The 12,908-nt window shown below is 37.0% G+C and overlaps 1 protein-coding gene across 1 annotated transcript in view; it reads left to right on the top strand.

Moving 5' to 3' along the window:
* LOC131674240 (suppressor of lurcher protein 1-like) overlaps positions 1 to 12,219 on the top strand; it is a 57,995-nt gene extending 45,776 nt beyond the window's left edge. Inside the window, exons 4-6 of the mRNA XM_058952783.1 lie at positions 2,355 to 2,562; positions 2,997 to 3,250; positions 8,468 to 12,219. Of these exons, the coding sequence (XP_058808766.1) occupies positions 2,355 to 2,562; positions 2,997 to 3,250; positions 8,468 to 8,526 (521 nt within the window). The 3' untranslated portion in view covers positions 8,527 to 12,219. The remainder of the gene's footprint in view (positions 1 to 2,354; positions 2,563 to 2,996; positions 3,251 to 8,467) is intronic.
* The last annotated feature ends 689 nt before the right edge of the window (positions 12,220 to 12,908 follow it).

Below are 12,908 nucleotides of genomic sequence, written 5' to 3' on the forward strand. Positions count from 1 at the left end.
GGACAAAGCTGCGGAACTGTGGATAACTCGCGTATATGACTGCCAAGAAGGAGGTTGATTGTAGCAAGAAATTAGAATAAAGGCCGACTATTTGCGTCCCAGTGCGACTAGCGCAATCGCCAATTCTGATCCTCCGCGAAGCTCGCTCGTTATAAGTACTAACTCGTTCGCTATTTCTCTCTCTGCTTTATTGCGAACCGCGCCTGACTCAAAACCGATCCTCATCTATATTCTGCGTACGATCGCGCGCATTAAATTTCGCGTATTTCAGCTCTTGATTGAACGCAAGACGCTCTCCGCGAGCCTAGTGAGACGAATCTTACCATGTAGCCTAGCTAAGCTATCGAACCGGATTTCACTTCAACCCAGGCGTAGCCCGCAATGTGTTGCATTTCCAATTTCTCTTCTCCCTTTTTATTTATATAGCGGTCGACTCGTAGAAGCGCAGGCTTCCGAGCAAGAACCTCGTTATAGAATATAAATTCAGATTTTACTACATTCTTCAATTTCTCTTATTTACAAGAGGATGATTATTAAACAAGGATGTCATTTTAACGATAGTTGCCAAATTCGTTTAGTTAGTTGTAAATTAATCGTTAATTACTTCGAACTTAATAGTTCGTTAAAACAACTGAAATAATATTAAAATTATGTGTATAAGAAATAATATATATCTAGAGTAAACGAGAAAAATAAAATTGACAAAAATAGTGACGGAAATATGAAATGACGACTCTCTTGGGCGAGCAGCGCCAGTCCAACTACTACACTTCATTCACACCAGCGGAATTCTATTCATGCTTCAGGAACACGCGTTGCACGTTGCTGCTTTTTTCCGCGAAATTCCAGTGCTTTTCTTTCCTGCGCAAGCTTTCTTTCTATCTCTCTCTTTCTCTCTCTTGTCGCCTTCCCCTTCTTTGTCCTAGGCTAGCCCTTTATTCCTTCTTGGTCCTTTCTTTTTCGAAGAATATTTTCGCCCAGCGTAGGCAACCCTTGTTATAACGGTTTTTTCTTAATTATTTCTTTTTTCTCACCACGCGTACGCAGCTAAGAAAAGCCTGAGCATATGCTTTAGTTGGTAATTAACGAGGTGGAGAAGAAAAAAACCTTAGAATTTTCGTTAAGTAAACCACCACCATCTTCTCTTTTTCTTTTCTCTTCTCCAGAGGCATTATTCGCTTCACTCTTTCTCTCTCTCTCTCTCTCTCTCTCTCTCTCTCTCTCTCTCTCTCTCTCTCGCGAATAAACGAGTACCGTACACTGCTCTTTCACTTTACAAAGTCACCGTATACTATTAAAGTTTATAATTCAAAAATGTTTATACAAAGAAATTCTTTTTATTCCCTACGATGTGCTGTAATACGTGCAACTATTACAGACATTTTTTTGGATATCGGAACGCCATCCAATCGAATTTTATTCCTGTTTCTACAATTACATTTTTCTTCTTCATATATCATTAAAAATCACATTTATATATACTATGTATTTGCATATTTTTATTGGTATTACTGAGTTGCGGATAAGCGAAACACATTCACCGCGCATCATTTGCACAAAATAAAGCGAAAGATAGCGAGAGAGGTAGAGACGAGAGCATGCTAGCGGAAATCAGTAGTCATAGATCAGCGATAATCGCTTAATTCAGTCGTCGTGCGCATATCGCAGCAGTTGGCGCGTACAGTTTACACTGAACCAACGTCGCTTCCCATACCCACCGAAAGTGCATGTATGTAGATGTGCACGCACTTTCGCCGAAACGCGAGAGGGAAATGCGAAGAGAGTATGCGTGAAATTAATGCACATGCCTGTGCACGCATTTGTCCAAATAGCGCAACCTGCACCCACTCCCAATCGAACGTTCGGTGATTGATCAGTTTATTCGACGTTGACGTAACTGAAGGAATTGATTTCGTTCGACTTGTTGAAAAAAAGAAAAAATTACATCAGTTCGAGCTATTTCAAAACGCACTTCATAGTTGAGTACTTCGGATAGTTCTTGGATTTTCTATGAAATTTGCAATGTATCTATTTGCAAAATTAATGAAAACCGAAAATTCGAAAATAAAAAATATGTTCGATCAGCAAATCGGAGAGTTGCTAATAGAAAAGATATCAAAGAATTTCAACAATAAAACATCGCGTGAAATGATACTGTGAATGTTGGCTTCTCAGTCACGAACAGGCTTCGATCTTCGTCATTTTATCAAACAACGATCGATTAATTTTTAAATTACAGCTGGCTGTAAACTGTGAAATGTGTGTTTTATAAAAAATTATAAAATTGCTTGCAAAGTTAAATAAACATACGTAATTGGACATGACTAAACAAGTATAACTGTGACTTTTCAAAGATTTTGGAATAACAACTGGTCGTCAGGAGTCGTCGTATCCGTGCGCCTTCGTGTTCAACAGCAACGAGACGCTCAACGGTACGTTCACGTCGCCTAATTATCCAGGCTTCTATCCACGTGACACAGAGTGTCATTATTTCTTTAACGGCCAGTCGAAGGAGCGCGTTCATCTTCATTTTTACTACTTCGATGTAGAAGGCGTTTTACCGTAAGTATCATTGTTTATTCTGTGGAGAACGCTATATCCTATAACGTTGTAGTTGTCGAATAGTAAACAGGTCACGAGTCGGGTTATTGTGCTATTGCAAACTATTCGAACTGGATTTGCCTTTTCAAAGCGAGCTACTTGAATTTTACTGTTGCCTGTAAGATTCCCATTTGTACGTGTACTGTCGATCGAGCCTCCAATGTATTACACTACCTTTGAACATTTAATGAAATTACAATCCTTAGTAAGCGATTGAAAAGTCCATTTAATCTTCATTCCTATGATTTTAAAATGTTGAAATTCCTTTCGAATTGCGTAATACTTACAAAAAACATAGTCATGTTGGATTAAAAAGTTAACTGCAAATCAGAAAACCATCCGTACACAAAGCTGAAAGTAGCACATGTGTACGTTAATGTTTGTAACGTTTGCAGGTGTGATGCAGTATCAGCAAGTGACTATGTGGACTTTTCGAACTATCTGTCGCGAGACCGCAAATACTCGCGGCACTGTGGCCAGCTGACGGAGTTCGACGTCGAGTCGGACCGCTCGTTCTTTCGTGTGACATTCAAAAGCAACGATCGACTCGACGGCACGGGTTTCAACGCCAGTTACATCTTTGTCAGCGAGGAAGACAGCTACACCGTCAGAACACCTCTTAGCACTGCTACTACCATCAACTTCACAGGTGACTTGCATATTTTTTCTATCTCTCCTACCTCGCGACGTTTTTTAGTTTAGGATTGGCCAAAGTTTCTTGATTTTCATTTCGTCGTCGAGAGTTTGCCAGCTGTATTTCCTTGACGTGCCTTCTGCAGGCATGTGCGAGGTCAGATTATGCACCGAAAGATTGCTTTTCCACGTTGTTCGAGAATAAGCTTTATCGGAGGCGATTCGCGACTTTTAAATGTTAGAAAATAAATCATTCGAACCAGAAGTATGAAAGAAATTGTAGCGACCAATTACCATTTCATTGCCGTTTTCGTTGCGTTACTAAACGAGACAAAAGCTTCATCACCGACAACATCAATCGTAACGTATTTATCTCGTGACAACATAACGAAGAGACAAATTCAGCGTTTAATTACGTCGGAGAGAGAAAATGCATCGGTGATAAACAACAGCTGATGAGCTAGCTATACAATCTGATCGTGCGTATATCTATTAAAACACCAAATAATTTAAGATGTGATACAAAGAGACGGAAAATATACGAGCTGTGATCGAACAGAGCTCCCGAGCTTTTACATATTAATTGCTCCATCAATATTGAATCGAACACGCGAGCGACTCAGTGACAAAGAAACAACGCAACCGCTTCTCCCCCTCCTCTATCTCTCTCTCTCTCTCTCTCTCTCTCTCTCTCTCTCTCTCTCTCTCTCTCTCTCTCTCTCTCTCTCTCTCTCGATGCAAATCTATTCGATATCTCATAATCCGTCTTAGCTAATCGATTGAATCGTTGAAATTTAATTCCTAAGCACACGATGATTTCGAAGCTTCCTTTTCACGTATCACACAAAGCGCGACCGAATGAATTTTGAAACTCGCACGCTTTAATCTTCAGCTCCCGTTAGCGCTTTAGTTTAATAGTTTCCGTATTACCTGAATCAACCGTAAAATTTCTCCGCGATTTTATTTCCAAGATATACGTTCCGAACGATATTATTTAATCATTTTACGAGCCCAGACGTATAAATCGAATTATTCCATTTGCGCTGTAAGACATCGAGTCGATGTCATGGGAGTAGAGCTGATCCTTAGAGACATCGCAAGATTCAGTTTACAACCCCATAGCAAAACAAACTTATACCACTATATTGGAGTTCTATTCTATTACGAATACTGCTTTGTCCTTGAGTAAAATGACAGCTTAGAATTGCGATTAATTTTAACGTGCACGAAAGTTATCCGTGTAGGGAAACTTGAGTGCGTGTGTTTTACGCAAAAAGCTCTATTAATTTTTCAAGCTATCGTTCAAACCATATATCTGCTCTCTGAATGTGAGCTCTAAATTACCACAACTATTCATAATTAATTATGAAAAACCCTCGAATCGGTCTGCTGGCTTGAAGCAAACACCTCAAACGCTACTAAATTTTAATCACAATCGCAAATTCTGCCTGCCTCGTTGCAGCTATCGAGTCATGCTTAACGATACTTCAAGCTTCTAGTGATGGCGAGCACGAGCAAGCTGAGAAAAACAAATCACATCAGAGCCATTGTACAACGGGATTCGCCGAAGTTGCGGGTGTGGCTTACGAACTGTTAGCACCGCGAAATTCAATATTATCGCATGACATTCACGTTTGATATTTTTAACGAGACGCTTTTCTTTCATCGACTGGACTAGAGAGATTATGCAGTTTTCAATCGGCCTGTCGCAAGACGAAAGAAAGCAAGAATTGGTAAACTCAAAGGGGAAAAGCACTCGGATTGAGGTGAAATCGAGCGAGGACCGTGCTTTGAGTTACAAACAATGCGTCATTTTGGAGAGAAAGAGAGAGAGAGAGAGAGAGAGAGAGAGAGCCTGATTATGAATATGACTTTCTTGTTCGCTCGTTTGCATGCTACTCATTGTTAGGATTCTCAGTTGGAGAGAAAAATAAGCTCTCTCTCTCTCTCTCTCTCTCTCTCTCTCTCTCTATCTCTCTCTCGGCCACTGAGCGTGCTGTTGCTTGAAAACTACGAAAGCGCTTTACGTTTGACAATTAGCTAACAGACCAATTGACTTTACAGATGTGAATACGGGCATGAAAAGTTCATTAAACATGAGATTTAATTTACCTCCAAGGAAATGTTGTATTGTGAGTTTTGCGTGACAAGCCTTTTGACGAATTTATATTGTTTTCTATCTCGAGCGCAAGGCTCGGTGAATAAATAAGCGTGCTAATGAATGCTCAAATAATTTTCAGAAGTATAATATGTAATGCTCTATCGCCGTCAGAATTAGAACACTCATGCAAGATTAACTAATGATTTTCGGATGATCGAATGGAGAGGCTTTTGTCGAGGATTTAACGGGCTTGTTGAGTATATAAATTATTCTGATTTAATCATGAAGTGGCGCGCGTGCATTTTTCGTTGCGCGCACCTAAAACGTAGCTTGAAAAATTAAATTGACGTTTACGTATGCTCATATGAAAATCTCTCTTTACATTACGTGTTGCTTTCCCTACTCTGGAATAATTATTTTCTAGCAAAGGCTTTCAAATTTTTGCTAATTATATAAATAAACTGCCGTTTTGCTTTCACAACTTGAATATTATTCGGCACTTCACCAAAGAAATATTGCCACTCATTGTTAGTGAATGAAAAATAACATTGAAAAATATTCTAATAAATTAGCAACCAATGATATTTGAGTTGTCAGAGAGATAAACAAAATCGATGGTCCAAAAGCAACGAGCAGTCCCCGAGAAAAACATTTAAACGTGAAGAAGGAAGCTTTGGCAAGGATTGCATTATCAATTCGAACCGATTTGCGCTTCGTTGCGTCCTCTTCAGTCTCATTGCTTTCCAAAAACAAGCTGCATCTTTGATCCTCTCGCAAGTCAAACGCGATTTAATTTGCAACACTACCTCCCTTTCCGTTGAAGTCGTAAACGCGCATTATGTGTGCTTGAATGAATGTATTTTGCGAACGTATTGCTAGGTACCTAATTAACTACCTACTGCCAATCCAGTCGAGATTCTAAAAATTTCATAGTTCTCTAGGTTAATTGGATATTTTGATGACATAATTTTAATTTGCGGCTCTCTCTAGAATCCTTTGTCGTACAACTGCACGAAAATTTCAATGTTCAATTCGTTTGCCTCTTATTTGTCACGCAGGAATTGACGACTGTGAAAGTATTTTCGTTTGAAATTACATTGTCATGATATATTTCAACGCGATGTTTGCATTGTTGTAATTTTGCCGCGAGCTCCTATCAACGAAATAGATGGGTTGAGGAATATTCGTTTCGTAAAATGCGAATATTTCGTACATACGATATTTCCATCAAGGTATTTGCCTTTCGAACATATAACCGTTCTTATTATGATAATTGATTGCAGAAACGAGCATTTACACATTGAATAATCTATTAAATGTATTATTAACTTTAAATATTCGATTTGATCAACTTGTTATAGACAATATACTATCGCCACAGGCAATCGAGCTACCGCACACATTATAGAGCAATGCATTCTTCGATAAACTGAAAAACGGAGTTCCATAATTTATAGCATTATTGAAAGTTAAAAGGTACAATGATCACTCGTCTAAATGCTTTTTTCATTCTTCGATCGAAGCGAATAGAGATGAAAAGAAGTTGAGCCAAGGCGATTCGAGGTAAAAAAAGAGAAAAATTGCTCTGCATTATGCATTTATATGCGGCTCGATGTTTATGTGCCTTCAATCTTAGATATGAGGACTTTTATGGGCAAATTTTTACGATTTAACGATTCTCTCGAGCTGTGCGCGCCTGAGAGAAAAAATTGCGTGAGGAACTTTTGAGACGCTGTCTGTACTGATAAATATTTAATAAGATTATCTCCGGCATTGATACACGAGAATAATAAAAGATTTATCTAACTATATGAGATTTGCCATAATATTGATAAATGCTCGATTTTGACTTCTGTTTAAAATACCGAGGTATCGCATATTTTCGACTCATTTTTGGAAGCTGCAATGTATAAGGTATCAACAACGTGCTTAAAAGGAACCTCTTGCATAAAATATATGCTGCATTAGTAGTACATGTTCTATCTCACTTTCCTTTCATCGAGTATTCCTTTCTGAGCAGGGTGGTTATCAAAATGGTTGCTTAGGAAGGGAAATAAATGGAAAGAGGACGAATAAAGGTGGAAAAGCACCGTAAAAGAGAAAAAGAAAAGGAAAGGATTCGAGGGTTAATGGTGCCGCCGTTACGATCAAAGGATGCTACTACTGCTTCTGCTGCTTTTGGCTTGAACGATTCAAGTTTAAACAAGGGGTCTCTCCCCCCTCTCTCTCTCTCTCAGTAGGCGAATGCGAAATGCTCCTTTGTGAAAGCCAGAGATAATACGTCTTCCGTAACCTCTACCCATGCATGTGTATATACTTGGCCTAAAGCCGTGCCAGCAAGAGAGACCAAGAGAGAGGGAGAGAGAGAGAAAGAGAGAGAGAGAGAGAGGATGCTCCTTGTGTTCCTCTTAAACGCGTGGAAACAAAGTTTTGCTTACTCTACGTGGCCGCTTATACGCCTTTCGAACTTTGTAATGTCGGCGTATGGCTCAATGCATATGCTTTGCCAACCCATTCTCTATTTATACATACCGTCAATCGGCTTTCTACAGCTTATTTCTGTTGTTATTGCGAAATATTTTTTTTATTGGAACAATTTTCCAAGAGCATTTCGTCAATTTCACGCCTCATGTAAAATCTTAACCTTCATTCGCTGCTGTCTAATTTTTTTTCGCTTCCATTACATTAGATTTTAACATGGATTTGACTGATAATCGACTGTAAGTGCCTCTCTGCATCCCAATGGAAGTTCTAGCCGATATCAACATTGACATGCATTTCACGAAAATTCTGACTATTAATGCATCCGTGAACAGGGTTCTCTTCTAAATGCAATTCAATAAGATATTTCTGCAAAGAAATTTTATATTTCTGTAAAGAATATTTTGTAGATTCTTATCCTTCGTAAAAATTAGATTAATGAATTATCTCGTAGATATCTACTTAAAATACTCGATATCAAAGTGAAATAACCGTACACGTCACAATTTTCCAGTTTGTCAAACCCTTATCAGGCGTGTTAAAGCCAAACTTAGAAAGAGAGAGAGACAGAGAGAAGCTCGTCATTAGCGGTCGCACTATGCACTTGGCTTGTGGGTTTAATTTCCAACTCTCGTTCGGTTTGTGTTTCAGACTGTTGCTGCTGTTACTTGCTATTGCTACTGGCATTGCTGATACTAACACGACCCTAGAGGAATGGAGGTGATGGAGGAGGAAGGATATCCCCGAGAACGCTGAGCCTGTATACATACGTATAAATAGTGTATCGAGAGAGGAAGGGGCAGGAACTGCTGCGGTTTATTTGCTTTTCGTTCGATAGGCTTGCTTCAAGACAAGTCTTCGTTACAGGTAGTCTCTGTATGTACGTCTCAAGGATAAATGTTGCGTTTGAATCTATTGTTATAGTGTGGAATATTTTTAATTTATTTTCTTTTTTTTTTCGTTGACTAATTGGTTGTGACCTGTGATTTTGTCATTATGCACGCCGGTTGTTTACTAATACTACGAGCAATGTTGAATATTTGATCAAGCTGCGACGAATAAGCTACGATTGTTAACGCGAGGTTGCGTTTTTCATTTCGCGCATCATTGCTACTTGACAATTTTACGAAATGAAAATTTTGTCATTGATTATTAGAAGAATATTTGCGATCGGGCTTATTATAAGAACATTTCGTTAAAAATAGATACGCGAATGAGCTTTGATTTGAAATGACTCGGGGAAAATGTTAGGAAAAATGTTAAAGTTGAAAAAAAGAGGAGAAAAATTGGAATATAAAGTCAGTCGCGATGGAAGTGTGAACCACTACTGTTTATATAGAAATGAGTGTTATAAAAAAGACAAATAGAATGAGCGTGTAGATAAATAATAATTCAATCTCATTCCACTGATATATTTTCTTATATGAAAATAACGCAATTGAATTTTTTGCGGCGGCAAACACCATAGAAAATCGTATCCTACAAAGAGCGGATTAAGAAAAAGAAAAGTATGTATCCATTAGTTGAGCAGTATCTCATTTATCGACACATTAGAAAAAATAAAACAACTGTGTTATTTAGTGTTAGTATAACTACAAGCATCACTTTTTGATAGGGTGGGAAACTTTTATCAAATCAATAATTGCACAACTTTATTCAGGTTCTGAAAATATTTACATTTTAATGCAAATTTACAAAGCAATCGTTTTTCTGCAAAAGATTTTTAATGTATTTATGGCAACTCGTCATCCCCTGTAAAAATCCATAATGTAAAAATAAATTTTTAAATATATGATCATTTGTAACCCTATATTTTATTCTCATGACACTGTTACCGTCAGCAGTCTCATATATATATGTGTGTTCAAAAGAAAAAATGATAAAATATCGGTCTGTAACAGATGTCATGCACATTAAAAAAAACTCAAACTGCAGATTTTAAACCTCGAGCCTAATGTAAAATTATTTACTGATATCCGCGTAAAAGAAAATTGAATATAGAAAAAGCATCTTTGCAGATTGAGCTTCCCACATCAATTTCGAACTTTTTACATTCTCTTTTTCTATATCACAGCTATAAACCTATCTATTCACGGGAAGGGAGAAAAAAGCTCCTTTTAGCGAAACCCGACAGCGCTAATAACGATACGGATTCTTCGAGAAGCAATCGCACCTACGCTATTTGCATGTGCGCGAGCTGCACACAAAGTTCTGTCGCTGTGAGAAAAGTCGACATCGCGCGGAAAGAAATCAATCAATCTTTCTGCACACACGTATATACGACGCAGCTATGCTACCTACGTATTTACTGGGGGGCGAGAGGGGGGGGGGGGCGCTGAATTGAGAGCTTCGCACACCCTTTGAAAGACAGCTCGTATACTTATATTGCGCAACTTCTTTCTAGAAAATATGAGTTTCTTCGTTGTTACTTATGCTGATGAGACTGTTGCTTTTATAATACAAACGTTAGTTATTTTTATGAAAATTTTTAACTTATACCGAAATAAAGCCTTGTCAGAAAAACATCATCACTCATTATCTTCTGATGCACCAGATACATACGTTTCATATAGTTAATGTGAAATAGAGCGAAACTTTGTACACTATGACTTTTCGTTTTCATACATTAATTAGTATATCAAATAAAACTGATTCCCTAATATTAGGATAACCGTTAGGTATTTTAGCAATGCAAGGATGAATTGATAAATACCAATTTAAATCGAGGTTCAAGTGGATTTTATTTGAATAATGTAAGCTACCCTAAATAAGTGCTTATTTTATAAGAGATAGTTTTTTGATTCTTTACAATACATTTTAGTACTGATAAAAGAAGGTATCAAACTGTAAAAACCTGATACTTTTATACATAATAATATTTGAGTATTAAACTTTCCGAATAATTAGTAAGATATCAATATTAACAAATTTAAACTAAACTATTTTGAATGAAAATGATATTTTTGAAAACTGTACACCAATTATGTACATATAATTATCATTTTTTCTCCAAACTTTCATAAACTGACGAAAAAGGAAATATCCTGAAGTATTTCATACTTTATACTGTTTATAACCGTATAGTATTTAATATTTTAATCCTTATGAAAAAAGCACTTTTCAATAAATAACTACACATAAAATAAGCACCACTACTATTCTATGTTATTTGGAATTGAAGTAACAGACTTTCCTCTATATTTTTATTGAAAGAATAATTAAAGCAAGTTATTATTAAATTCAAATTTATGTCGACCGCTCGATATCGATTCACAATTATTTCAGTGATAGAAACCTAGAAAATATATTCAGATTACCATCCTTTTTGTATAAATTAAATAAATATTTATAATAGTTTCTTCACAACGATAATTCCTAAAAGATGACTTCATTTTTTTGAGTAGATATAACAACTATACGAGTATATTTTTCCAATATAAATCTCACATATTATACCTATTAATTTACTTTTTCAGTAGTAGAAAAATATGGATAAATGAAAAATTCTACCAAGCAGTTTGTCATTTGTCATATATAAATCAATTGAATCATATGAAAATATCCAAGTTCAATTGTTATGCGTGCATTTCATTGTTCAATAAAAATCTGAAAAGAGTTAGGTTTTGGTTCACAAATTATATTGTTTATTCACAAAGTAAAGCTAAAACATTTGTTTGAAAATATGATGCAAGAGACAATTGTATGTTATAAGTATAAATATGTACAATATTCGACAACGTAGATGTAAAATTGAAAATGGAAAATCGATTGAATGTGAGAGAGATATGGGTATACATAATATACACGTCGAGCTTTTCCTGCGTTGAAACGTGCGCGAGTGTTAGGCGGAAAAATGCGAGAACCGTTCGAATGCTCTTTTCTTTTCTTTTCTCTCGACTGCGATGCGCGAGTGCAAGCGTCGATAAAATTTATAATAACGACACCATTAAAAAAGGAGGAAAGATTTAAAAATGGTACGATTGTTAAAAGTATTGTAAATAGTCAAAAGAGCGAATATTTCGATCATCTGTCACTGTCACCTTACACGAAAGATTGTCATAAACTTTCATCCTGTATCAATTACGTGCACTATTCAATGAAACCAAAAAACTGATACAACGGATTATTCTTTCTTCCCAGCTCCCTCTACAATCCTGCCATATATACCATATTTTATACTTTATTTTCAGAACGAATTGTCGAATTTTCCCCTCCGAAAATACGAGTTGAAATTTTCAAGATTGAATCATCGCTGGGAAATTCAAAAGGTACAATAAAGTTCAACGACGCCGAAAGATACATTTTATCGGAGTGAAGCTTGATAGTTATCGACTTCGACGACAGATTTATTGAAGCGATCCAGTGAATATCGCGCCGTAACTCAGCTAGAATAGAAGCGCGTCGAGGGCAAATAGTCGGACGTTAAAATTAAATAGGAGAAGCTGCTACTGCTGCTCGCTTTCTGCGCCGAAACAGCGATCGCTTTTCCCGCTCTTCAAATAATCGAAATTGATTTCGACTCCTCGACTTTACGACCCTGAGGCATTTATGCTTCTAGTTCGCCAAGCTCGGACTTGCAATATGTTCCAATGTACGAAACTCCAATGGCATATTCTTAAACTCGCCATTACGACTTTTTAAAAGCAGACGATCGCGGAACTGCGTCACCATTACAAGTGATTCTCTACAAAGCATTTTCCGTCGATGCATTCGCTTCATTTTTCATCTGTTATCAGATCCATTTGTATCAAAGTTTCGGTGATCGCGCTTACAAATGTTGTTCAAATAATATTTCAGAAAAGTATTTTCCCGGAGACTTACATTTATCTATTAGGTAATCATCATAATTTCTATCACAAACATGTAATTGAAGATTAATAAAATCAATCTTCGTTGTCCTTAAAATTACGTGAACTTTATAAGTATGTACATAGCGCGCAATCTACATTACTTATTGATATAGGTTGAGAGTAACTAGCATCAACTACAAGCTTTGCATGTCTCTCGCCGCCTAGGGCTTGTACTATCCAGCGTCACAAATATTCTTCCTACACTGTACTGACGCTTGGCTCTCCCAAGGTACGTAAAAAAC

Source organism: Phymastichus coffea, unplaced genomic scaffold (assembly GCF_024137745.1).
Source record: "Phymastichus coffea isolate CEN01 unplaced genomic scaffold, Cenicafe_Pcof_1.1 PCOF00222, whole genome shotgun sequence".
NCBI lineage: Eukaryota > Metazoa > Arthropoda > Insecta > Hymenoptera > Eulophidae > Phymastichus > Phymastichus coffea.